This window comes from Branchiostoma belcheri, unplaced genomic scaffold (assembly GCF_001625305.1).
Source record: "Branchiostoma belcheri isolate BF01 breed outbred unplaced genomic scaffold, Haploidv18h27 scaffold193, whole genome shotgun sequence".
NCBI classification, from domain to species: domain Eukaryota; kingdom Metazoa; phylum Chordata; class Leptocardii; order Amphioxiformes; family Branchiostomatidae; genus Branchiostoma; species Branchiostoma belcheri.
The window spans coordinates 211,648-239,318 of NW_017803413.1; the positions used below are offsets into that span (position 1 = coordinate 211,648).

At 40.3% G+C, this 27,671-nt stretch overlaps 3 protein-coding genes across 11 annotated transcripts in view; 1 reads left to right on the forward strand and 2 right to left on the reverse strand.

Annotated features, from left to right (window-relative positions):
- The window catches only part of LOC109468164 (CB1 cannabinoid receptor-interacting protein 1-like), an 11,932-nt gene extending 5,787 nt beyond the window's left edge, over positions 1–6,145 (forward strand). The window contains exons 1-3 of one of the 2 annotated variants that reach the window (XM_019766415.1): positions 19–296; positions 4,295–4,439; positions 5,259–6,145. In XM_019766415.1, coding sequence (XP_019621974.1) covers positions 118–296; positions 4,295–4,439; positions 5,259–5,423 — 489 coding nt within the window. In that variant the 5' untranslated portion in view covers positions 19–117 and the 3' untranslated portion in view covers positions 5,424–6,145. Of the gene's footprint in view, positions 1–18; positions 297–4,294; positions 4,440–5,258 lie in introns of those variants that run through there. The other variant, XM_019766416.1, reaches the window with a different exon arrangement.
- Positions 6,146–8,465: 2,320 nt separating this feature from the next.
- On the reverse strand, positions 8,466–17,526 carry LOC109468165 (L-asparaginase-like). 3 transcript variants are annotated; one of them, XM_019766417.1, is made up of 17 exons: positions 17,081–17,526; positions 16,221–16,371; positions 15,525–15,636; positions 15,249–15,374; positions 15,042–15,125; positions 14,721–14,847; positions 14,501–14,530; positions 12,793–12,905; positions 12,478–12,663; positions 12,158–12,271; positions 11,801–11,923; positions 11,450–11,545; positions 10,963–11,126; positions 10,623–10,712; positions 10,306–10,405; positions 10,062–10,124; positions 8,466–9,910 (listed from the first exon to the last, which is right to left on the reverse strand). In XM_019766417.1, exons 1-17 carry the CDS (start codon positions 17,268–17,270, stop codon positions 9,710–9,712), a joined length of 2,070 nt encoding a protein of 689 aa, XP_019621976.1. In that variant the 5' UTR covers positions 17,271–17,526; the 3' UTR covers positions 8,466–9,709. The 3 variants fall into 3 exon arrangements, with proteins under 3 accessions (XP_019621976.1, XP_019621978.1, XP_019621977.1); XM_019766419.1 differs by lacking the exon at positions 17,081–17,526 and adding an exon at positions 16,724–16,743; XM_019766418.1 differs by lacking the exon at positions 14,501–14,530 and having other exon boundaries at positions 17,081–17,523.
- A 629-nt stretch (positions 17,527–18,155) lies between these two features.
- Positions 18,156–27,671, reverse strand: part of LOC109468149 (rho guanine nucleotide exchange factor 11-like) — a 32,473-nt gene continuing 22,957 nt past the window's right edge. For all 6 annotated transcript variants that reach the window (XM_019766393.1, XM_019766392.1, XM_019766391.1 and 3 more), the window contains 15 exons: positions 27,361–27,443; positions 27,028–27,153; positions 26,746–26,863; positions 26,291–26,391; positions 26,094–26,171; positions 25,575–25,650; positions 25,199–25,372; positions 24,898–24,985; positions 23,528–23,665; positions 22,659–22,846; positions 21,717–21,902; positions 21,432–21,536; positions 21,194–21,309; positions 20,708–20,933; positions 18,156–20,455 (listed from right to left, as the gene is read on the reverse strand). In XM_019766393.1, the coding sequence (XP_019621952.1) occupies positions 20,253–20,455; positions 20,708–20,933; positions 21,194–21,309; positions 21,432–21,536; positions 21,717–21,902; positions 22,659–22,846; positions 23,528–23,665; positions 24,898–24,985; positions 25,199–25,372; positions 25,575–25,650; positions 26,094–26,171; positions 26,291–26,391; positions 26,746–26,863; positions 27,028–27,153; positions 27,361–27,443 (2,006 nt within the window). In that variant the 3' untranslated portion in view covers positions 18,156–20,252. The remainder of the gene's footprint in view (positions 20,456–20,707; positions 20,934–21,193; positions 21,310–21,431; positions 21,537–21,716; positions 21,903–22,658; positions 22,847–23,527; positions 23,666–24,897; positions 24,986–25,198; positions 25,373–25,574; positions 25,651–26,093; positions 26,172–26,290; positions 26,392–26,745; positions 26,864–27,027; positions 27,154–27,360; positions 27,444–27,671) is intronic.

The window sequence follows — 27,671 nt, forward strand, 5'->3', positions numbered from 1 at the left end:
CATGTGATATGGAGATAGGCGGTACGGCTGGTTTGAACATTCCAAGCGCGACGTTGGGCGGCAGATGACCGAGACATATTCCAGAGGCTCCGAGGAGTAACGTTACGAGACAAGGACATGGGCAGTGCTGATTTCATATTCAAGGTGACCGTCTCTATCCGTCGGGAGGACGACGGGTCGCCTGTGTTCTTCAAAATCGACGGCGGCAGGTTTAAGACGAGTGAGAGGACCATCAAGCTACAGGCAGACGTCCAGTATCGGCTGGACATCGAGATCAAGCCATCGTTATACCCCAAGTACGTTTGTTGCAAAATTGCATTATGATCAATGATCAAAGCTAGGTTCAAAACTGTACGTCTGTATACTATGAAAACTAGAAGTGCCAGTAGGATTCTGCTTGCGACAGTTAACCAGCTGTCTTTGATCAGTCCAAGGACGTTATAGTCTTCCTGATCAGTGTGAAATGAGTCATCGTTGGATGACCAGTCATCTCTATAATTTCAATATTCTGTCTTACTCCTTGGGGACCTTTGTTTGCAATTAACGTCAAAATGTTTTGTTTGCTGATTGCATGAGGCTGCCAGTCTGATTCTTTTCCAGAAAGTACTAAACATAAGATAAGGTGGGGCGGAGGGTGGGGGTGAGTCACAGCGGGTATGAGCTGAGGGGGCATGAACTAGCGGAAGGGCAGTAACCTGCCACCTGTTTTTCATCTAAGACCACGTGATTGTGTTCATTATTTCCAGGATCGGTTTGTTCCCCATCTGATCCTTGTGACCTTTTCTGACTTTGTTGTCATTGACGTGGCCATTAGTATTATTAAATCCCCCTACATGACCTCTATAGTAAGAGTTTCCCCACCCACAATGCCTAACTGGGCGTGCAGTTGCAAATTTACCGAACATGGAATAGTAGTTATCGCTATATCAGCTGCAAAATATAATATTTTTGTAGGTGCATATTAATTTTCATTCATATAAGTCAATTGAAATAACCTGTTTTTTAGACTTTTGATTTTCAAACTGTTCAAGAATGCAGTAAAAGTAGCAGTTCCAAGCCTCTAACATTACATGCAATTGGGGACAGTTCACTGATGATACAGGTAGGGGTTGAGTGAATGCGCAGGACACAGCAAAAATATAGTTAAAATTCTCAAAACTGAATGTTTAAGTAATAATATTTTTTATATCATTTGATCAGTTTACCCAATTAAAAGTAATTTTAGACATGTTACCAAAATCAGAGTCCATTATTTTCTGTATTCCTGTGGTGGGCTTTTATAATTTAATCAGGTATATGCAGCACGCCCATTTCAGCTGGGTCTCAGCTGGTAGTGGTCTTCTGGGACACATCAGTGAGACAAAAACAACATTTTCATTATCAGGCTGGACTTAAGCAAAAGGGCGACCTTGATATGACACATCAATGACACATTGTCATCTTGTCACTTTTTTAATGAATGCAAAAAATTGCTAGTATTGTATGAACTACGATGGCTGTGTGAATCTTGTGTTTCAATCATAAGAGCTGTCGTCATTAAAGAATACAGTCTCTATACCATATATTCAAGTCCAGAATAGAGACAGTTCTGACAAAATTGTCTTACTCTTTTCCTCTGTCATTTTTATTTCATCTGGAACAAGATACTCTTCCTATTATTGAACTGTCATCACTATACAGTACTATTTAATAGTACTGTATAGTGATGACAGTTTAGAATTCCTAAGATGAAGCAATGGCTTCACAAGACATCCTGTGTCTAATAGTGACCCTACACTACAGTAATGAGACTTTACTGACCTTACATCATTAGCCTGAGTCTAATACACTAATGGTTGGAACCCCTCTTATGTAAAGCATATAGGACAGAGTGATGGATTCATGAGGTTAGTTGCCATGGTAACACGCTGCCTATGACGTCAGTCGGAAAATGGGAATCAGGATGGGTGGTACACGGGTGATGGTCTGCATGTTTATCAGTTTCTTATTTACTTTTGTAGAAATATTTTATGGAGAGATGGTTTGTATCATCCAAGTTTATGATATACAGTTTGTCATACATACTTTGATATCCATGTGAGGCACAATTCCCCTGAGCTTCTGGAATATTCTCTTCTGTGTCATTACATGTATCTGAACAACATAATGGGTAACCCATGAAAAGATTACAGACCTCAGCTCATTCTATGAGAGCAGGCAACCACCATAAATATACTGAATTTTAGATTCTATACTTTGAGCATGAAGTTGGGTTTGTTTTGACATTCTTTTTAAAATAACATTCTATAAAATTGTATAATCTATATGCAGTGGTCGAAATACTTTTTTTCAGTGCTCTGCAATATTGCAGAAGAGTCAAAATTTTGTTCTGCAATTTGAAAATACTTTCTGCAAATACACAAGCCTCCACACTACAACCTTCTCAAACCATTAATGTCTTTTTTACATCATATATACCTTTGTAAATCTGTAGCATTACTGGAATTCTTTTAAGTTTAATCTATCACTCTTTTTAATTTCAGACTTTATAGATCCTTCTCCATAGAAAATTTATCATTATGGGTTCACCACACCACGAAGTGGTGGTGAACCCATATTGCTTTTTCTGATGTTTCTTCTCCTCCTTCTCCTCCTCCTTCTTCTTCTTCTTCTTCTCCTGCCATTTTTTAAATGGATTCAGCTTCTTCATTTTAGGGCCTAAGGTCCTGAAATTTGGTATGGAGGTACAGTGGGCAAATACCCCTAGGCGTTTTTTAAATTTTTGTGATACAGGCTTTTAGAATGGTTTTATTTGAGTTTTTTGGCTGTGTTATAGCAAATGTATTACTGTGTTAGTGTGCCCAGTGCCGTGTTTACCACGTCTGGGCATGAGTCATCACAATGGAATGCAGGGCATCAACCAATAGGCATGCAGCTTTCCTCTATACTTCTTGCTGATTGGCTGTTGGGATTTAACTTGATTAACACCTGCACAGAGCATTTCCACCTGCACAGAGCATTTCTTGCTGATTGGCTGTTGGGATTTAACTTGATTAACACCTGCACAGAGCATTTCCATACTGACAGTATGTCTTTATTCAAGTGTTTTGGTAGGTATTTCAAGCTTTTCTGCTCCAGCATTGGAATGCGGGGCATGAACGTTTTTTTATTTATTTTGAAAATCAACAGTTTGCATTATGCAATTAAAAATCCTAACCAATAAAGTAGGGAATAGCTATCCAACTGTTGTTTTAGTTGTATGTTACTTCATATTATAGTTATATCAATGTAAATCATTGTTTTCCCTTGTGTTTCTCATTCTTTCCCTGCCATGTCGTAAAATGTGGTGAACCCATCGCTGTATTTGCTCCAGAGCAAATATTGGCCTTTCTAGTTTACTCGTATCTTCACGGGTCTTTCACCGCTGTCTCCCACTTCAAGCTACTACTACTAAAATCACACCATACCTGTAAATGTACTAGTAATCACACCCACATATCATCCTTCCACACAACATACTAATAAAAGACACACCAAAAAAAAACAGTACTTAACTCTTAAGCAACTCGATATGATTTTGGTGCTACGGTTACCTGAAACAGTCAGACTACTACCTTTCGTCAGTGACACTAAGAGAATTGCAGGTTTATAAGCATGAACTATTGATTCATATGCAAATTAGTGAAGACAAATTTTTGGAAGTCCAAAGGGAAACAAAAGATAGACAAGTCAAGATAAGGCGGATGCAAATTAGTAAAGCTCCTGTTGCTTCAAAACAGGAGCTTAAGTGTAACTTGTCTGTCCTTGGGGCCAGAGAGTTCTAGTTTGCTAAATTGAAAACTATTGAATCTGGAGCCTATTTTTCCTTCTGCAAAATTGCAGATTGTATAAATTTTTCTTCTGCAATCTTGAAAATCTATCTGCAGATTGCAGACTGCAGACAGGTATTTCGAACACTGATATGTCAGTACAACAGAAAAACTATATGATGAAAAACATGCCAGAATTTTGTTGGTGCTCATGAATCATGATACAGAACTAGCAATTATGGCCCAATATAGTCATAATCATGGCATCAATATAATATTAGACAGGCTCCTGGTCAAAATTTTATGTATAGTACAGTATTTTGCAAGTTAGCTCAGGACAGTGCCTTTTACTTAGGGAGATGTTATATGACTGTCAATATAAAGTACAGATTTGTTATTTGAATTCATGTCTGGGTCTCAAGATTTAGAATCTTACAGATGGACAGGTACCTCCAAAGGTGTGTTATTCCAGCTAATTGTTACAAAATGTACACCTCTCCCCCCAGATCCACCTCACTAGGCACCACCCCCCTCCAGCTAAAGGAGCAGGCTCGAGACCCCCACAGTGTGAGATATACCACAGTCTGGTCCACTGCAGGCACAAGTGTCAGCAAGAAGGGGTCCAGACAAGATGTGCCCTTTGTCATGGAGGTAGGAAAAACTTGCAGGGGAAATGGTGCATTTGTACATGGTTTAATCATGATGGGGTGAATATTGTTCTAGAGCTGTCACAGAGGACTGTTTTTTACCTCTAAAAATTGTTTGAATGAGGTTAAAGGTCAGAACACCTGTGTCTGTTGCAGCCATGCTTTTCAACTGTTCTACTTGTAACGTTAGGTACATGTGACTGTACTCTACATCCTTGTTAGTTTATAGTCCCAGGTGGCACTGCAACTCAGGGTAATGAGACCGCAACATCCAAATATAAAGGGACCTGACACCCATTGCCTTGTGTAAAGTTTTATGTCCTTTTCCATCATAGTTATTGCGGTTATCACAGTAATCATGAGGAATGGTTGGGTAATAATTACATATGCATGAAGAATGAGTAATGTCTGACTAAGCAACACTTTTGCTTGAAGCAGTCCTCCAAGCACATTATCCAAGTGTCCATATCCCCACAGTCTGCTGGCAATAGGATATCATATCAGGGTCAGAAGAACTTCCTCCAGGCCTTATCTCTGAAACACAGGCTGGAAAAATGTTCCACGCTACAAAAATCTATTAAACAGGTTGCTATAAAAGACTGCAGTCTATTTCTTGAGACATGGAGTGAGGGTGCAATTATTGATGTCTATAGAGCAAAAAGATGGGGGGGAAGAAGCCTAAATTCCATAAGTAAAGTTAAATACTAACGGATGAACTAATGGATGCAAACGTAAATGTCAAACATCATTGTCAACTACCCCCGGATTGTGAGGAAATAAGAGTATGTTACATGCTGAGTGGTCTCCTTTTTGTGTTGCACAGTTTGATGGGCTGGGCATGCTGAAGGTGTGTCTCCAGTGTAAGTTCTACAAGGCCAGTGACTCGGACCACTGCAGCTGGGGAGACAGCTTCAAACAGATGGAGCTGAACTGCACACTTACAGAGGAGAGGACCTTCATCAAGGTCTACAACCAACAGTTTAAGTAAGGACACTTCTAAGACCTCACCATTTTATTAATTTGGTTCTGTCTTTCAAATACTTCTTTCAAATCAGGTAATAGATTTTGTGCCAATTTTCAGTGCAAGGAAACACATTCCAACTTGTATGTTTGTTTTATAGATACATATGATATAGCAAGGTCAGGCCATCTATGAGACAAGTGCTCAATCATTTGTCTTGATATGATATGATACACTGTAGAGTACATGTTTCATAAAGTGGTGACAGATGTTTCAATGTAATTGGTAAGTCATCTTGCCTTGACTATTGATGGTACTTAGGGAAGTATGTGCTCCAATATTGTAGCTCTGTCATTAGGTGTGACAATTGCATATTCAGCAAACAGCAGTTCCAGGCAAGTTCAAAATTAAAGTTCAAGGTAAATGTTCAAGTTCAAGGTGTTAAGTATAATGGTTTGTTGTCTTCATGAACTGTGCCAATGTGACATTCCAAGTATTTATCTTGAGGTAACTCCTTCGTTTATTTTAAGTCATAATGGTATTGTGTTACATGTAGGTTAGAATATTGTAGACAATCTATTATTCAGTATAGCATGTGAGAGTGCTAGATATCATCAATTGGAAATGCATCATGTTTGGAAATGAATTTGTCTCACCATGTGTGATTTAATTTGTGAGAAATATTACCTGTCTGGCAGCTATGATAGCAATATGCAAACAAGCACCCCAGTTAGCCTAAATACGCCTCATGTAATGAACATAGCTTAAAACGTACATTCACTTTGTTTTGTGCTATTGTCCATTCCTGTCATAGACTTCAATAAAGAATGACAACATTCCATATCTTATGTGTGAAGTTTACAGGAATAAGGTCAATCTATTCTGACCATACTTGTTGCAACCCTTTTGAATGTCATCTGATAAATTATCTAATGTTTTGGTTTTAAAAACTGTAATGGCCAAGACTTTGTTGTCAATCAAGAAAAGTATGAATCCCAATCAAAATCACATCATTAGCAGATAAAAGATAGTCTTGGGTTCATGCACAATGTCATCGAAATTATCGACTATTGTTTTTCATTGCCTTGATTGATGTAATCTCATTATTTTTACTGCTGTTGGGGCTGCATCAGATGTGATTCCCATTATTTCTGCATGATCAGGATCTTTATGTCAATGTTGGAGAGAAGCAAGTTTTAATGGGCTGTCTGATGTCAGGATGGAGGACATTTGTCACCATGTAACGTTACTACTGAAACTCTGATTGCTCTCACATGTGTGTGTATGTGAAAGACATGCATGGATAGGCCATGGATAATGTTGCAATTGACAATAGATATTGACGTGAGGAAACTGCTGGTTAACTTAAAAGCATTTGTACATTCTCTCAAACATTGTCACCCCTCATTCACTAATATGTAAACTTTATCAGTTGTATTACATGTGGAACTGTACTTGTTTGGGAGTAAGTAGTCATAGCTAGCATTCCAAATGTGGCATTACAATCATGTTGAAATTGTGATTTGGCATGTTCATTTGATGGTGATTTACATGTATTTAGTTTTGTAATATCAAAGAATTGCAACAACAGATTTGAATTCTTATAATAAATGTTCGTTAAGTCTGACATCGTATGATTTTTAATCTCCCAAATGTATTATGATTCATGATATGTCTAGTTTTACATTTCTATATCATTACAAGAGATTATTGTTCCTGGAGATTATCATCCAGTCATGGGCGAACAAGAAAATTCTTCTCCACTCTTATATGTTAAATGTAAATGAAATACTTATACATGTAATGTTAGTTATTTTGTCATAAAAAATTGTTATCAGCTATCTTGTCACTTTCTTAATGAATCATACTTATCTTCTCACTTTATAGAAGGGCAAAGGTTCAAATGATGAAAATGCCTTCCTGTTGTAACCGTACATGTACTTTTAGATACACAATGTACTTCAAGACTGCTGTAGCAGTAGCAGTAGCTAGCAAACAGTAGTTTGAGTTACCTGGTCAGGCTACTTGAATGTATTGTTATCAATGTGAATTTGACAGTCACTATAATGTGTCATTGATAGAACATGTGCCTGTAAAGTAATGGTGATGTTGTTTCGATTGTGTGACCAGAATCTGTGCACAACTGTCAAGTTTGGTGATGAGCAATATACCCACAGAACTGAGTGTGTCATGGTGAGCTTGTCTGTAGAGGTTTGAAACAGGATCTGTTGTACATGTACATTGTACAACAGCACAGTTTTCAGGAGGGTTATGTCCATGGTACTGAATCTGCGATGTCCTTGGTCCAAAGGTGTAGCTTTCATATGGGTTTGATAGCACCAAAATTCTTGTATATTTCCCCTTTTGGTCTTTCATAATAAGGCCACACCAATTTAATTTCTTGGTTAACGGATTTTTCTAGAAAAATAATGGAGCGGGTGGGCGAAAAAAAAAAAAAACAGGCCTAGGCATCCTATTATGGCCCAAAATGGTACGATGGGAGCCATGAACTCAACAGACCAGCCTGGTTCAAAACTTAAACAATGAATTTTGAACTTTTAATGATAGCACTGCATTAAAAGATGGAATAACTGTAACAACTAGGAAGAAAAGGACTGTTTTCAACTGTTCAAGGCAAACATGAGCATTTTGCAGTTGATTTTTTTTTGCAAATCAGAAAAAAATGAAGAGGTGAATCCGTTAACCAAGAAATTAAATTGGTGTGGCCTAAGAAACAATAGAAACGAGCACCAGTACACTTACCTGAATCATCTGCACTCGTCAGTGGGGACCCCTAGCGATCAAAACTATATATATATATGTTTGCCCCTGCTGAGGCATGTTTTCCTGGAATGATACTTTTAGCCTCATGGCAGTGCCTTTTTTGGACCATGCCAAGGATTGGCACTACACAAAACATTACCACAAAAGACTCCGTTTTCCATATTTACTCATTTTGCAGCTTGCAGAAATGGACAGAAATTGATGCACGCACAAATGGCATCCACACAATGTTTCAGTGTGGCCTAAGTTAGCAAATAAATACATATGTATCATTCATCAAAAAGGTTGATGATGCATAGATGGCTTTATTCATTGTCTTCATTTATCTGACATGTCTTTTCACATAATTGTTCAATGTGAAAGTTTGGTCTTGTTTCTCTACAGCAACACTGGCAGCTTTTGAATCTACATGTACAAGGTTCAGGTTTGATCCCAGCCTTAGTTTAGCTCTAGTTCTCATAACACCTAAGATATTTCCAATGGTATAATGTTTAATTATGTTTTGTACTGTTCCCATTATTCTGGTTACATGTATTGTTCTTGTTTTTTTTCTACTATAGCAGCTTGTCATGATGGCAGCTTGTGACCAAAGCCCTCAATCCTAAGTCAACAACATTGCAATCACTGCCCTGATGAAGATGACAGAGGGTCATTGAAACACTGGCTCTTGTGAAACATGTGGTTGTGATGAATAAAGAACTTTGCTGTAATCATTCACCAACCTGATGAAATTATTCACGGAAGGAATATTGCTTGAAAATAGAAGCCGTATTTTACATATGGCTGAGCCTCTTCAACTTTAGGTATATGAATCTAAGAGTACAATTCCATGTAAGATTCTGAACATAAGCTCATCTAAGTTAGTCAAAAACAGCAGCAACTCTTTCACATTTCAACCTATGTAATATAAAGTGTTAATTTCCCATAAAAAATATACAACATTTTCCCTGTACAATGAAAAATAACAATACGGTATAGTGGTTTACATTTTTCCACTTTCATTTGTCAGCTCCCTGTTAGCACATGGCAACAATACTGATCAAGATAAAAATCTTCTTAATACAAAAAAGGTTCATAATGTGATGAGACTACTAACAATGTAAAATACATGTCAATAATACTGATTAAGATGAACATTTTCTGGTTTGAGAAGTACCATTCCACACACAAAGGTTCATAAAGTGAGACCACCAAACACTGTAAAATACAACTAAATGTCCATGAACAATCAACATTTGGGAACCTTAGAAGGTAATTCTTATCCATGTAATGTTATATTCTAACTGCTGTTGCTATACTATCTGTAACCATAACTGTCATACAATTTGATTCCAACAAGCTCTCAATTAAACTTCTAAGTTCTAATGCCTAGAGACTGAGCAAAAAAACAGGATCAGCAACATGGCTCAGCAATGAAAGTTTCTTACTTTAAGTCGTTTGTCAATACCCGTATGAACATCAACTATCCCCTACATTGCATGCTCCTCTTTTGTTCACCACAAAGGGAAATATCCAAAGACTTTGGATGGCTAGTCACCTGACCCAGTGTTCTTTTTGCCAAAAAACTTGCCTGCAAGTGAGAATCTCCTTTTCCCAGGAGACTCTGGTGGTTGTTCCTTTGCAGGGGCTGGTTCAGCACAGAAGGCTTCTGTCCCTAGCAGAGGGATCAGCTCCATGTGGTCTCTGATACGGGCTTCAATCACAGCTGTTGTACCATGGGGATCCTGGAGCTAAGGATTCAACAACACTCGCATGTGTTACTCTGCATATGGAAAATTTCACACTTCATGGAGCCATCATAACTTTATGGAAAAGTGGCAAGACACTGGCAATTTTCAAGGAAGGTGTAAGTTTTTGTAAATACAAGTGAGGAACACTTACTGTAGGGATTGCTCCATGGTCCATGAGATACTTCACAGCCTCCACATGTCCCTCAGCTACAGCCTGAGCATGAGGAAGATATGGATAAACAGTGGTTGTCTTCTGAGTCAGTAAAGGTAATCAAGATACTGAAGGCACAAATGGTGAGCATGGGGAGAAGGCAGATTGGTACCTGAGACATGTAGGGAGCACAGAAGATCTAACAACATTACCACAGCCAGGCTACAGTATCTAGATCACTTACCACATGTAAAGCTGTCCTGCTGCTGTAGTCTGGCTGGTTGGGGTCTGCCCCAGCCAGAATCCAGGCCCGCAGACCATCAATGTCATTGTGAGCAGCAGCACTAGTCAACAAGAGTCAAGGACAGATACATGTATGTTAAGTTCTAAGTGTTCACATCACAGGGGACTAAGGGATCGTTCTGGCTGCTTGTTTTTGGCCAAATGTTCCATCATTCTTTGTGTATCTGAACAAAGCTCTTCAAATTGTCAAAATCAATATCATAATTATCAAAGGTCAAAAACACTAGAACAGCATCTGCAAAACATGCCTGGCCTTACCTGCAGAGTTCAATGCCTATGCGGATGGGTGTGATGTGGTTTGACAGGTTTGCTCCAGTCTGCACGAGAAGTTTGATCACTGACAAGTTCCTAATGTTCAATGTAACAATGGATGGTCAACACATCACTGTTCACAAGGTTTGGAGAAGGGTACCTACATGCTAGAGGCTCTCAATGTTTACTTTGTACACTAAAATTACCAAGTCTGCCATCAGTACATGAACAACATCATCCAATACCGGACAACAGGTACAGAAACATTACAAGCAAAGCTTATTGAAAGGACAATATGTAATACAGAACACCTTGAAAACAGTCCCTGAGACTTCCTGAGCTGTACCTGAACTTGATAGCATCTCTGAGACACGTGTGTCCTGCAGCATCTCGCAGGTACACAGATGCACCGTTCTTCAGCAGGTACTCCACAGTGTTCGCATGGCCCTGACTACAGGCAATGTGTAGGGGTGTCCTGCCATCATAGTCTTTAGAGTCAACATTCCCTCCCTGCAAAAGTACATGAATGGCAGACATGAGGGAAGACATGAGAAGTTGAGTTTTATGAGAAGGTAATAAAAGGTATTGTAAGTAAGAGGTATAAAAGATACTGTAAGTAACGCATCTAAACAGTCAATCATCTTAGTGAGAAAGAAATTGAAATATGGGAGAGGAAACAATGTGCTTCATTGACTTTGTGAAATTAACATTATATCATATTTTCAAAGCTGATCCAGACTGTTGTTTGCAAATTATTGAGGAAATGGATACACAGCACAAAGGAAAGAAAATGTTGATTCTCTGTGAATTCTTGGAGCTTCTGTCATCTGTACCTGCTGTATCAGGACCTGAAGGGTGCTGTTGTCACCATTCTTTGCTGCTGCACACATTAATGCAGGGAACAGCGCATCTCGCACAGCATGCATCTCCTACAGAGGGCAGACATACAATTGGAGTCAGTTTAGTCACCTTCATAAGACATACATGGTGCAACATACTGGTATTCAAAATCCAAGACAAATTGTAAGGACTTAGTTACAAAAAGTAACATTACAAAAGGTAACATCTTCTTCAGAGTATCATCTACCAAAGACAATTGTAGGACAGGTATGCTCCCGTCAGTCATCATTTCACAGTTTTCACAGTGCATTTCTGTTAAACAAAAAGACAGAGAGTCTGTTTACCTCTGCAGAGCCCAGCTGCAGCACTCTGGCCAGGTGACGTAGGAACCTGTTATTGCTGAGGGAGATTGACTCCTGCCCCAATCCCACCATGGTCAGCTCACCTCGGAGGTTTTCCGACAGGAGCTGGGGAGTAAACAAACACACATGGGAATGAACAGATGCAAGGTTTACAATGTGTAATCTGTTATAGCAGGATATTGGAAATTCATGTACTGCTATCACTAAAAAAACTGGAAGCATACTATCTACTTCAAGATGGTTTATTTACCTTACTTATGAATGTTGTATCATGAGTTTGTAACTGACTTTTGATCAAGATTTTGTCTGCCATAACAGCAAGAGAAGTAGATGAGTTACCTCTCTCCTGTCCTTAAGGGTGACATCTTTCTTGGCCAGGACATAGCTGAGTTTGGCCAAGGCTGCCTCAACTGTCATGTCAGCTCCCGGGATCACCCCTGCATCCAGCAGTACCTACAGCAACGTGTGAATGTCATTAACACATTATCATAATCAATGAATACTTGGATACTTTATCATGTCCATTAGTTGACATTACACCAGTAATTTTGTAACCAGCTAGTCTTCCTTGACATTAAAACACACAGACATGAGACATACAAATGAATCTGAAAAAGGGTGAAGTAGAAAATTGAAGCGGAATTATTTCTTAATCTCACCTTTCCAGTAGCATAGTAACAATCTACACCCCCTTTAGGGCACTGTGTGCAGTTGACAATGAGTATGCCCCTGTCGGACGCCTCTTTGAACGCGTTCAACAAGTCATGTCTGCTGTCTGGAGCGTTCCCTGTCCCGTAGGTCTGTAACACCACTCCGTCCATGGGAGGGCTCAGGAAATGTTCTACCTACAGGTACAAGGTACATTACAGTCACTGGTGCATAATTCACAGTTATATACAGAAAATTCAAGTGCAAAATCTTCAGCTGTAACCTTCTGCATGTATGGCCCACTGTACAGGAGCAAACTGACTTACTGTTTGAAGGCTCATGCCGGGGAACAGTCGTAGAAGGCCTATGTTTGGATTCATGTCCGTCTGTACCCTGAACTTCTCCATTGTGTTACAGCGGAACACGGCGTCCCACTCAACTGTGGGAGACAGTGGAGAGGATGAGCAATGGTCGAGCACACATGTACTACATCAGAGGGAGAGAAGTGCACACTCAGACACAAACAGTGCTATGAAAGAGAACAGAACCAGCAATGTGCTGTGCTGCCCTACATGATTCATGTCTGTGCTCCCTCCTGGATGATCATGAGTATGGAATGTTTGTGTACTTCACATCAAGGGTGCCACACAGCACGATATTTTAAAGCTAAATGGGTCTACATTTGGTATAGCTTAAAGGTTCTTATATGTATGTCAGAAGTTAGTGTCATGTTGAAAGCATCATTTATGTCTGAACCTGGTTAGAGACTAGCAAATAGGCCAAAGACTTCAAAGACCATCCTGCCCAATATACTGCTGGAACTACTGTGTAGTTCTGCAAAATTTTTAGATCACAAGAATTCAGATGAGTAAAATAAAGAATTGAATTGAGTATTCAATACTCCTAATGAAAGATTAAGGTACACCTGTTCCTTCTACTGTAGAAGAAAGGGGGGAAAGTTCAACTACCTGTAAGTCTATATTTCATGATGGATTAGGATGATGTTGTTAAGGTTATTTATCTACATAGACCTTTGTCTTTCCTAACTTGGTATCTAGTTTTGCCAGCAAAATATCCTATAATCAAGGGAAAGATGTTAAAAAAGCAGCACTCCCACACTGTACAGCAAGCCAAAACTCAGAGCAGAAATACAGAAAATCTTCTGTACTTCTGTTTTGAGACCAAACCAGTAATTTTTCGAAGATAGGGTTGTGCATGCCCACCTTTACCTGAAAAAAGGATTAAAATCATCATTGTTGCTTCTCCATGTAACACCATGTAATTCTAGATCTGTCTACCTCCTGTGAAATACTAGTAGCTAGGCTCTTTTTCTGTCATTGAAATTCAGTGATCTAGTGAATTCAATTTGAAATCATGAGACTTGACCATATTGGAAATACTTGAATTTGCTTAAAATGGTCTGCTTTTGCTATTGATATCTGAGACATCTTTTGAATAATAAAAAGGTACTGGTAGTTTCATTCTTGACATCTTCTGCATAATTTTTGTCAAAGCAATCTTGCCTCTTTTTTTCTAATTTTGGACAAAATATCCTTATCATTTCAATAACATAGTTGAGACAAAATACAAATGTAATACTCATACAACGTACTTCATCACATTAATAAAGGTTAGATCTTTGTTCATTCATAACTTGCAACAACTGAAGAAGGATTGTGGCTATCATGTGAAACATTTTGAAGTACCGGTATGTTCCAATTTTCATCTTGCAGCAAATTATCAGTGAACAAAAATCTTCATCATTACGATGCAGACAGCCAGTGAGAAAAAGCAATAGAGGTGGAAAAGAGAGTGCTCCTTCTACCCAGTGATGATATAAAAGACTGACCTTTCAATCAACGGTTAATTTTTAATGAGCACCACAAAGCTTAAATGGACAAGCAGATGAAGCAGACTAACATTCATGCATTTACACACAGAGAGTCAACAGGGTTGACCCAGGATGACCAGAGAGGGGGATGCAACAGCAGCAGCAGCTACACACCAGCTAGGATATCTGTGTAGGATAGTTACCATTGGGCCAGCCAGTCAAAATGTCCCCAACTTGTTTGTACAGCACGTGACATTGTGTGAAACAAAATCAAGTCACAACAAATTAAGTTACAGGAATGCAATAATGAACTGCAAAAGTTACCTCTAGAAATGCAAAATGTTTGTGAAAATCTTACAACAAAATGAATTAAGAGCACACATTGAACGAAATGACCATTTCATATATTATAATCCTTATTACCATGTATTTCCACCTCCATGCTGACCAGTGGAGGCAGGTTGGGGGAGTCGAAGGCCTGGAAGCTCTGGTTGGCCACCTTTGTTACTCTGTTGCCACGGTACAGCTTATTGTTGAAGTAAAGAGTTACCTGGCAGGGTGACAGGGGAGCGTTTATGGCTGTTTACTTGCAAGGAAGCATTACTCTGTCACTATAAAGGATGAAAGGTGCTATTTGCATACTGCCTTGACATTGAACCACACAGGAACATGTGCAAGCACTACATTACTAATAAAATGATCCAAAATATGATAAAGCTGTCAACCATATGTTCGTTTCAGTACCTCGGGAATGACAAAGTGACCAGCTATCAGCAGAGCTCCCAGTAGGTTGTCACGCCCATCATTTCTCATCTCATAGATAGGAACCTGCAAGAAAATTACAGTCAAAACCAGTCACATCTGTGGTTTCTGGGATGGAGAATCCACAAGGAAAGAACAACTTTCATTCCTAACAGAACCAGTGAAGAAGTCCACCCAAACTAACATTACCTGTGAACCAGTTAGGATGACCGGTTTTCCCAGATGTTCAAACATGAAGGACAATGCAGAAGCAGTGTAGGCCATGGTGTCAGTACCATGCAGGATGACAAACCCATCAAAGTACTGGTAATGTTTCTGTAAAAATAAATAGACAAATAAAATCTGATGCTTTATCAACCTACACAACAGCAACAGGAAATCTGAAGCCAGCACACTGCACTGGTCTAGTTATCTATGTATTTATCTAATATTGTTTGACTTTTTATCACATTTCCTGGCTCTTACGTGTATATCAGCAGCAATCTGCCCCCAGTCGTCCATGTTCATGTTGCAGGAGTCCAGGATGGGGTCGTACTCCAGGATCCAGTACAGGACATGCTTGCCATACTTGGACAACCTGTTTGGAGGGAGGGGGGGGGCGGGGTACAGGATGTTAAGTCTCTATACTATTGTGTAAGTTGAATTTTCTTTTAGGTGGGACATTACGTCTTCCATGGTTTACAGAAGAGAAGTCAAACCCTTCAGACATAGTTTTAGACATAGTTATAGTTCTAGACAGCTATACCTTTATCATGTAGACTTTTATATAATAGTTATTTTATACTCTATTTCGTTGTTCTTTTATGTTTTGTAATTTACAATTAGCCTCCGGGCATGAATTTGCAAAAAACTTTTCAATAAATTAATTTATACATAGTTCAAGTAGTAAATACATAGTTGACTATGTCTTGTTTGAGTTGCTAATAACAGTAATTACCACCCACCTCCACTACCCACAAACAGCCCACACACAGCTGTAAAGACAAGTAAGTGTTAGAGACCAAACCCCCATGCACACCCTTTGGGGCCCAGAAAGGGTAGCACTGCAAGGTAGCCCAGTATGGGGCCCCAGCCCACCTTCTCCGGATACCCAATACCTGCAAGGCCGTCTGATTCATTTCCACAGCTGCAGACAAACGTGTATTGGTAATGTGTACTTACGGTAACACCAAAGGAGCCTTTTCCTGAAAGAAGTCCGGAGCGTTTTCAAACTGGAAGTTCTCCTGTTCCAGCTGTTCAGCATAGGCCTTTTCATGCAGCATCGGCATCTCCATCAGGGTTTTCTCCAGGTAGTTCTTCTCTGGGACGTACACTGATACAGTATATGGACAAGCAGTAAACTAATTAAGGATGGATGACACTTTCACTCTGTTAAACACGGTGCCCTCTGATGTGTTTATGGCATACGTAGTTAGACAATATTTCATGCCGTCAGTGGAGGGGATGAAGGACAGACCAATGATGATACTGTACAGTAAAGTGTATAGTATAACGTTACACATCTAAATGACTGAGCCACACTCAACCAAACCATACTCTGCTGGTGTGTTACGCCGAAAGGCGGTTATACCGGCTATACAGATACAGATACAGATACTCTGGTGCCGACTCGGCCCAATGTTTTTATCATTATGTCATGCAGTAGCGAAGAGGCTGCCACATACAAGTATGTAATACTAGTACTAGTAGTAGTCTTCCGATCAGTTATATGATTCCTATGATCACATCTACATTCTGCAGACGTGTCGCCGACATGTTCACTCTGCATTTAAAGTGAATTATACAGAAGACACACAGAGTTGTCTGTAGCCATATGGCTAGCCTACAGACAACTCAACACTGGAGAACGATTGTACACGACATAATGGTTTGCCTGCCCTCAATTTAAGCGTTCTTCACGAGGTTATAACGACACTTAATGTTTACCATTCATGCTCGAAGACGTGGCAAATAGTTCAAATATTGATTTTGGTATAACGTTACTGCGAACAACCTGGTACAGGGCAAGGTCGAGTCTTTACCTCCATCGCGTGCCTTCATTCCGATTGTTCCTCCGGTAAAGACCACCAGAACTTTCGCCTCCGAAATCTGTTTGTATTCGCTGGCCTTCCTCTCGAGGCTGATCTCCCTCTGGAGACTTGTGACGGACGGGGATCCATTGTAAAGTCCGTCCGCTTTCCTCTCTGCCTCGTCAGGGGCAGTTGCCGCCATTTTCCCCCGGCTAGATACTGGCCAATCAGAGTGCAAAAACAAGGAGACGCCTACTTGATTGCGTCACATAAAAATATTGACCACTTTCCCGCCTTTTGTTCACCTCGAACGTAGCGGCCAGGTACCTGTTGAAACGTGCGCATACGGACAGAGAACGTCGAGTATACTTGTGTGTCATTGCTAATCTAACACAGTAAAGAAAGTCTAATATTTCTCTGATGTATAGGAGTGTTGTAATGTCATCTGACAACCGTAGACAACTTCGCCCGTGGAACAGTACTGAAGCACCCCCTAGTGAAGACCGGCGGTATCTCAGCCAATGTAACGTTACTAGTAATCGACCGTTGCAACATTAACACTACCGTAGACTACAGTACTGGAAGGGAAATCAGGTCCAGTAGCCAATGGCAATGGGATTTTGAACAGTAACGATACTTTGTATAAGGGGTAGCCTTTTAACGTTACCAGGCTTTGGGAAGCGGCTGGAAAGAGGCTAAATACTAGTAGACAGATATCAAACAGGCCAAGGGAGTTGGTCCACTATATAAGAAAGTATAAAAAGAAAGTTTTAAAGTATCAATTAAAATGTAATTCACCAGCATTTGCTGAAATATGTTTGACTAATAGATGTTGCTTTCCATGGTACAAACCTTTAAAATCATTGCTGCTAAATTCCGCTATGTGTTGCTGTTGCTGAGGTGAAAAACCCATGCCAGCAGGGCGTTACATGTATACCTATAACTAGTATAAGATTGTTTATTTACAGGTGTGTCAAGTGTACATGTACCTTTACAAATGATACAGTTGGGACCTTTTAACATAGTTAAAGGTTACATAGTTACAAATTTGTGAAAGAAAGAAAGAAATCATGACAAAGACCACATCTGTGCCTTATCATGTATATTCAGCCAGACATATAAACATAGAGGCTACACATGGTAACATAACAGTATATTACATTCAGGGCTGACCAAAATTTTTAAAACATCTCATGATTGTAGCAGTAGTGTTGACTTTAATAGATGTACAATTCTCAGCCCTACAGCAAACATGGATCATTTCATCATTACCCCTGTGACAATCATGTCATCAGTAGAAATCTAAGAAGTGTTAACTGCAGTCATGTTATATTTCACCTTAATGACACAGACTGGAAGCATGGACACAGACTCCAAGGGCCATGCACCCATCCCTCTCCAAGCACAACACTAAGTTAAAATCAAATTTTTCATTGCATGCACCAAGAACACTTAGGATAGGTTCTGACCACAACCTCCCTTGTGATCTTTTTTTGAATCTCTCTTATGTGATAGGTTTTACAAAGTGCTGGGATCCCTAACCAGAACCTACATCAAATGTGTGTTTACTTGCAGATATTAACCACTGACTTACGAAGCTCAACACCAAAAAGACGACATGACTACTGTGGTGAGACAACCCAGAAGCTGTAGGAATCAGAGTGCACACTTTTTGTTACCCTTCTACCACTATAGGGGATCTCTGCACTGCAGTATAACAGACCATTCTGTGATGCCACGTTGGAGACAAAAGCTCATTAAAGGATGTTAATTTGGAAGAATTAAGGTTTTGGCTCTATCCTGAGTATGAATTGCAACATCACTGAAATTGAAGGTTTGGTTGATCATTATTAATCTTCATCAGAACTTATCCTAACACAGGTGAACAGTGACTGACATGTTACAATGACTGTTTGTGCTTATGGATCGTTCCTACCATTTTCTCCTTCCAAAACAGATCTTTTAAATCTGTCCATGCATCATAATGATTTCCCAACTCCATGCAGGCCAAATCTCAAAAAAAGAATGCTTACAGTAGTTAAACATGTAGTTAGGAGTGACAGAACCTTAACTGTTGTACAGCCATGACATGTCTGTGGTAGTGTAGGACCCAGCCACCACAGAACTATGGTCAGGTCACCATCCAAGTTATCCAATACTGTACATGTATAAATCTCTTTCACAAGCCAATTCAAATCTTAAGCACATATCAAAATTCATTTATGACACCTAATACTGCTCTTTGTACATCTGTTGTTTTCTCATCTTTACTAGAAATTGCAACTTTATATTATGCACTTCTGGCGGCCCTTATGCATTACTACAAAACCTGCTTGTTTGTCATGTTTTCTGCCCTTTACTTATATGTAATACCTTGTGCTACTGGCTTTTAAAATGCTGTTGGTACATTATATACAACATCTTGATTGTATGATTCAGAAGGCTCCAAATGAGGCCTTGAGTTAATTCTACCTGATTGAAGGCTCTCTGACACCCTTGTTTTACTTTGTAACTCTGACAGATGGAAAATATGCAATGCTATTCTTCACTTGGCGTATACAAAATTTGTCAGATTTTCTTCTTTGATGATATGACTCTAGGCCGCATGAAAACAACTACCGCTACTGATGATAAAGATACAGATAATCAAATAATTACAGTTTGTGAAGGAAGTGCCATTCAAAAAGGGCATCCTATAGTATTTTTACACCTTATATAACAAAGAGATTTTTTTTACTGTACTTGACCACAATAGTAAAAGTACACTTTGTTCAGTGGTAGTTGCTACCAAAGAGGGAGTTGATTGAATACAATACACATATAGATACCCTTGGGTACAAAAGAGTTTTCAAAAATACATATTATTTCACAGTCTATGGTACAAGTTTCGAACAAACATCAAGCTTCCCAAAGATCAAGCAACTTGGTATCCCCATTTGTGTTTTACAATGATTGTGCTTGGATTTTAAAATTAATTGTTGGTTTGAATCAAACTTTAGAGATCTTCAAATATTCAAAATAGACATTTTCTTTATCTTGTAAGTGTAAAACTGTAGCTTACTTCAAGGCACAATGGCCTGTCCTTAAATATATTTTGTATCTTATCATTGTTTTTTTTTGAAGGCACAACCTTTTCCAACACAGGGGCATTTAGAAGCTTTTCTTCAAGGCAGCACAGCACAGGTTAGAAAATAGCACTAGGTTGATTGTCATCTTCAGTGAAGCCTGGGCTGTAGGGTGGTTCTGGGTCTGGGGGAGGGGGGAAGTCCTCCTCTGTAACTGCTAGTAGCATGTTGTCGTCCTCTGAGGGGGGCGGAGTCTCCACAGGCTCCTGCTCTTCTGCGATTGGCTCAGCAAAGGCTGGGGGTGGTGGCACTGCAGGGGCAGCTGAACACAACGGGTACATTTTTAATGAAATAATAAATGGACATACATGTATCAACATCTGAACCTTATAGAACAGGCAGCTACATGTATCAAAGGGTGTATTTTCACTACCTTCCACATTCCACAGACTTGGCCTATGTGTTGTTGGACATCTCTGTATATTTTTAGTTATTTCTAATTCTACTGTGCAGCATGATATTAAATCACAGATGCGAATAGTCTGAGTGTGTACAAATGTTTTTTTTTTCTCACCAATTTCTTCATCAGCCACAGTGAGGAGGAACTCCTCCCCAGGGTCGGTTGTGGAGGAGGCGACAGACACCATACTGCTGGGTCTGCTCTCCCTGGGGGCGGTGCTGGTCTCGCTGGGGGAGGGCGAGGCGTAGATCTGCTCCCTGTAGCGAGCCAGCTCCTCCTGGGCATCCTGCAGCTCTGTGTACACTCTCCCCCGCTCATCATCACGACTGGTTAACATGCCCTGGGGGAGAACAAACACCACACATCAGGTAAGCCAGCAGTGATTCAGCCATCCTTCTACTCAACTTCTGTTTCTACAGGGCTTGTCAATCTTGTGGGTCAACATCAAAACATGCCAGAAAAACTACCTCTGTTTGAATTAAATATCTTAAAATGGAACATTTAGGAAAATTTATTAAACCTTGAGTGCATTTTTCTCCAGGAAATAGCACACTTGCTCACACTTGCCACTGTGTAGAGAAAGGCAGATTTGTAACCTACCAGTAGCTGGGTTAGTTGATCACTTAGTCTTGAGGTGACGGCTGTCAACTTGTCACAGGGTAAGGATATAGTCAGATCACTGGCACCACTGCTGGGTCGGCTTACTGCCGGGGACCCTGCAACATGGCATGGAAAACAATGTTTGATTGTAACAATGACACTGCACGCAATACATGTACAGTATCAGCATAGTCAATGGATCAGAGTCTGTGAACAGAAGTGTATGGAGTTCACCAACCTTCCTGAGAGGTGGGCTTAGCCTCCCCTTCCACTACTGGGGAAGACTGCTGTGTTCTCTCTGGGTCCTTCAGGCATTGGTTCACCAACGTTGTCAAGGTGTTGGCTGAAATACATACATAAGTCATGATCTAGGCACACACTGGTGAGACATTATTGTAATGATAATTTGCTGGAAAACTTTACACAGTCATACTACACTTTAATACTACTAAGAAGCTTGATTGTCTTATAAGCACATCAGGCATGTCTTTGCAGTCAGCTGCCCAGCTTCTGGGATGTGTACCTTGTAAGATGGCGGCCATGACCAGGTCCCTTGGTTCTGGCTCCTGACTGGAGCTGTCCTGACGAGACATTCTACCATCGATCTCTGATGTTAGCTGGTCCTCCGGTACTCCTGCCATCTCAGCCAGCAGTCTGTGTTTCTCCTCCAGACTCTTTCTGATCACCTCGTCTTTCCTCCTCAGTTTTTCTAGAAGGGGAAAATGTTGCATCAAATCTGGCTGTGGAACAGACATTTTGCCAAACCTACACCCAGGCTAGGGTGGTGATGCAAACCTGAACTAGACTGAGAAAATGCTGCACCTGAGCATACCACTGACTCTGAGATGGTATATAAGCTGGCACAGTAACATGCTAAGTTGGGACTTGACATTCCTTTGTAATGCACACAGCTTTCTCCAATTACAAAGTGGCTTGGCTTTCACAACAAGCAGGACGGATACCAGTAGAGAGACTGTCAACAAGACACAGAGAATACTGGTGTCATACCTGAGAAATAGATCCCCCTTCTATCACACAAACCGGCTGCCTGTCACATATCCTGTGGTTTATCTACAGACATTCTTTTGATTCTCTTGGATTAAATAATTTCAAAAGCTGCTGCTACATGACGTCTTCTTGTAACATTTCTCTTGGCTTTCGTGTCACCTTCTCAGACTTTGTCCCAAACAATGGCAGACTGCATGTTTATATCTGCTGACTGTTGACCTTTCTCCTAACAGCACTAAAAGCCCTATAATCCACCCAAGGCCTCAAGCCACACATCGTGACACCTTTATCCTAAACAATACCACACATGATGTGACATGTAAATCTCTCCTACTCTTACTTGCTCGCAAGTCCCAATCCTTCAAAAGGGTATGCAGAAATAAGCACCAACTTTTGCTGTTGCATCCCTGCTTCACATCTACATCTGCTTAGTGACTTGTCAAGAGTTGACCCTTACCCAAGGGTGTGAGGACCACCTCCGTCTCCTCGTACACCACCTGCTGTGAGACCAGCACCTCCGACGGCTGGACCACCTGCCCGCCGTCCACCTGCGTCTCCTCCGCCTGCTGAGTTTCCGTCACGCTGTCCTCGTCCACGTGCACCGTCTCCAGGTTACCGTTCCTCTCGTTAGTGGGAATCTCCTCGCTGTAAAGCACAGGCAGGGATTCATACACACATACATGTAGGCATGGTTACAGTCTTTGAACTATCGGTACTGAAAATCACAGGAATTTACAGGTACTGGTACATGTAAATCAGGTATTTTTTCTTACATACGACAATCTTGATTTTTCAGAATTTTCTGCTTGGATACCAAGCTATAATAACACATAGCTATGATAACACACAGCTATAATAACACATAGTTTGACCTTTTCCCACATGACTGCATGGGGAGTAGAGCCAATCTCTAAACTGGGGAGGATTTTCTTGGAGAAGATCCAAGATGTCTTTAGAAGGCCCTTCCTTAAGACAACACCTGATAATGAGAGTCAGCTCTTCTGTAGTCAGCGGATTTAAGGCATACAATGGAATCAGTCTTTGGGTAGATTTCTTAATTGATTTCTACACAATAACTCCCTTATTTGCCAGCAAGTTTTTGTGTGTGAAATCTGAATGTTTGTTCAAGCTGGTTTCCCAAATACTATACTGTACTACTATGTGATAATACTTACAGGTAGATGTAATTTCATTGAATGATCTAAGAATAATTAAAGATTCCAAATCAGAAATTAAGTACATTACCGGCAGTAAGAATAATTAAAATTCCAACTCACTACCTGTCAGATAATGCATTTATCATATGAAGAATGTAAGCTGACTTACGCTGTTGTTTCTGCGATGGGGTCTTCGTGAGTTGTGGACATCCTGGGGGGTGGAGGGAGGGAGATTCCCACCCTCCGTGCCCGCTCCTTCTCCTTGGCCTTGTACGCCTCGGCTGCATCTGTGATGTGCTTGAACCACCTATTCATGATGGCAGAAGTTCCCCTGTTAGCTACACACACTGTGCCTGGCTGGCGCTAAGGACCTGCCTTCCTGTCAGGACCACTGCACCTATATACATGTAGGTCCCACACCCTGACACACTGTGTTGTCCCCCAGTCTGAGACGTTTTGGCAGCAGAGCAAAGTGTGCAAGGATGACACTCCTGAATCAACACTAGTGACCTGTCAGGCAGTCTATGAACTGTGAAACCTAAGATGAAATTTGGGTCAACCCAAATTAAAGGGTCCTGCCTCCTCACACAACTTCCAAAGTTGTTCACAACCAGGTACAAATTGCAGCCCAATATCACCGGTGTTGGGAGGCTGAGAGAGGAACTCTGCCAACAATAGCTCCTTCACTTCCTCAGACTTCTCAGTTTCTGCTGCCAACAAGCCTGCTTCTGTCTAGTGGTTCAATGGCATGGCAAGAGGACAGGACTGAGGCAACATTACCTACTACCTGTGGAATGTAAACTCAATACCTGCATAGCAGACCAAAGCTTTCAGTCAACAGATCGCATTACCCAAGGGGGCGGGACTTACTGCTTATAGCCTCAGGGTATTGATATGCACTTTTGCAAAAAAAGGTCAGAACTATTATCTGCTTCCTCTTCCTCATTAGCTAATAGGTAAAGAATTCCTTTTAACCAAAATGTGTTGATGCACTTCTGTATACATAGCTGCCAATAGTTCTGAGATGTACAGTACCACCAAAAATGTATTCTCAAAGACAAGTTGATATGTGAGAGATACAGATAAAGGACTATTTCATGAACAATACCCTCATTTGTGTGGGGTCAAAAGGCTGTAGTCAACAAGAATTGTTTACTTGTAATATGACAATCTTTCAATTAAAAACTGCATCTAATGCCTTCAATGCAAATAAACAATTCTGCCCATTGCACATTTTGTAATCAGGTACTAAGTATGTAACCACGCACAAGTAAGTTTTTTGCCTGAAGGACACATTACACCTGTCCTTCCCTTTCAGTTCATTCAATTCTTCATATGCCATTATTTCTGGAGAGTCACTACTCTCTACTTTTACTTTCCACCATTTCAACACAAACCAAAGCAATACCAGCTTCTAAACTTCCAGCACATTTTGCCCCGATACATACACTCATAACACTGTAACTACCAAAGAACAGCAGGGTTACAAACAATTCTGCTAACGAGACCCTGAGCAGTCACAGGGACCTTAACACTCACGTTTTTCTCTCCATGGCTGTTGAGGCCACTAGCTCGTAGATCTGGGGTCCAATTTGGGACGTACTGACCAGGAAGAATGCCTTATTGTCTGTAGGTGGAAGAAGAATTTTAATTAAAAGAAAGAAATACACAAACCCTTTTCTGAAAATACTTTTCCTAACAATTACTGGTTCTCTTTCTAATTTCTGTTGCTTAAGAGTTTGATACTGATATGTTGTATTATTTGAGTTGCAACTTAACTTAAGTACCATATTAGATACAATATTACATATGGACCAAATTAAACATCAGCTGATCTCACCTGTAGCCACGTTTCTGGTGAGCAGGTTGTTGAGTTTGATGATGGGGGAGTGGGTAGTTTTGGTGTCCTCCTTGCCGCTGACTAACATGGTGCTCTGACACTTCAGCACGTACCGGTTGTCATCCTCCTTCTGCATCAGCACCAGACAGTCCTCCAGTAGCAGCATGTGGAGATCTGTGGACAGACAGTTCCATCTTCATACAAATGACTAAGGCATCCATATGGTCATTTTTACAACTTCACCCTAACTTAAAAAGTCATCAAACTCAAATCAAGGAAGTCAAGAATTTTGCTAGGTATCTTCAGAGAGATTTCAGGAATATCAGTTATAACATGATCCAGTTCAGATGATAAACATTATATTGTATAAACCCACCTATGAGTCTGGTTCTGCCTAGTCTCCAGGTTAGACCTCCATCATGGAGAAGGGTTTTGGATGGTAAGTCTAGGTCCTGTGGAATGGAAAATAACAGGAGATTCAGGAATGAGAGCACATTATTCCATCTTTGCTGAGAGCAGCATGGGTCAACAGAATAAAAACCTGTAATAATTGTAGTGTCACATAGTGAAATTTATCTGTACAGGGAGGGGAACTAAGTAAGTCTGGGAGGATTATCTTGGAGAGGACCCAAGATGTCTTGGGAAGGCCCATCCCTTAAGACAACACTTAGTAAGGAGCACCAGCTCTTCTGTATTCAGCAGATTCTAGGCACACATAGGAACCAGTCTCTGGGCAGCTGTTATACATTAAGGTTGCAGAACAACAGTCTGAGATTCATTACATTGTTTGTAAACTATTTTGGGGGTGATATTTTTATTTATGTTGAAATTTTTTTATGGTGACAAATCATGCTCTGAGATAAACTTGCTATTCCTTAATGGTTGTTTTATTTACCTTGAATTCAGCAAGTAAGGGATGTGAGGATTTCTCGAGAGAAGACTTGTCTAACTTCTTGGAAAACTCTTCAAGTTTCTGCAAAGGGAATGACAACAACAAAGTAAATTTAAAGGTCAGGCCATGCTCTTAACAAGAAGATCCAAAGACTAGATAAATTGAAAAAAGAGAGAAAAAGAATGAAGATTGCTGCCTACCTGGTGGTTCTCACAATCTCTCACAGACTGGTTCACATACTCCAGACTTCTTTTGCAACATTCTAGCGCTTGGTATATTTTCTTCTGTTCAGTTGGATTTCCTGTAGGAAATTGGAGACAGAGTCAATAATAGAATAGGTGTACAATATGGCAAACTAGTAAGATAACATACAGCTAAACATATAATTCCTTCTTTCCCATATTCCTGCATTTCAATTTACATCTGTGACTATCAGACACTTGAACAGGGACACCCTGACAAACAAAAATCTTGTCTGCTTTGCTCTCAACATGGGACATTCCTACACAAGGCTGGCTATGTACTAGGCAAGTTTTAGATGCTAATCAAGGATAGGAGAAAATGAAATTTACCAAATTAAGTTTGTATGTTTAATACAAATGCAGTTCATATGCCAAAGGATAGGATTGGCTTTACTCAAGAGAAAACAACTGACCTATCGTATAGTTGGCTAGCTTCTCCAGGAAAATTGGGTACTTGGTGAGACGCTGCATGACTTGGGGAAGGTGGTCCTTTAATGACAGCCTTCTACACAATGGGTTACTTTCTGCCTCCTGAAAAAGTTGTGATAAAACATGTAAGCAAACAAACCTGTACCATTGCTTGTTTTATTTAGCCAATTCAGTATGCAAATTTGTTTCATAAACAAAATGTTGTGAAAAGTTGACACATTTAAGCTATACAGCAATTTACATGAAACATAATGACGGTGACTTACAGCCATGAACTGCTGTAGTTTGGAGTCTTTTTTCTGTCGGACACGGATCATCTCTACCGCTGCTTTCTGGTTGGCACAGAACACGGCAGCAGCGTGTCTGAACTGTTCACCGCTCTCACCATCAAACTGGACAACAAAACAACCGACATGTTACCATGCATGCTCACATTAGTCTTTTCAGTTGTAACATTTCTACAGAATTGAAGTTCCATTTGCCAAGTTTTGAAAGTTATGCTTATAGTTGCAGCACAAAAATTAAACCCTAACTTACTGTCATATCATACATTATGGGACTATCACATGGAGATACAGAATCCTCTGGGTAGCACTTACTCTGTCCAGCAGGAGGTCTCCTATCTGTCCTACTATGTGTCCATCTGCTTTCTTCTTTGCCTTCATGGCCTGGTTTAGTGTACCTGAAATATGTGGAGGGAAACATTTAATTTCTGATAATTTAAAGCACCCTTGACAACAGCATAACACGATATCCAAAAAATTTAACATGGGCCATCCCTTCCCAACTCAGTCAGCAGTCTTCATCATTTAATTGTCTTGTCCTTGTACTTGTCCTTCAACCTATAAAACCATGCCAGCAGACTGTGTGTACAGGAGAGGGAAAGGCTGTGACCTACAGATACCAGCCA

Excerpts from the sequence above, each read along its gene's own strand:
- LOC109468165 (XM_019766417.1), bottom strand. The coding sequence starts at position 17,270 with ATGGCGGCAACTGCCCCTGACGAGGCAGAGAGGAAAGCGGACGGACTT. Across the intron at positions 11,924-12,157 it reads CCCTTAAGGACAGGAGAGAG|CTCCTGTCGGAAAACCTCCG; the intron begins GTAACTCATCTA and ends TTTACTCCCCAG. Across the intron at positions 10,713-10,962 it reads AGAGATGCTATCAAGTTCAG|GAACTTGTCAGTGATCAAAC; the intron begins GTACAGCTCAGG and ends ATTGAACATTAG.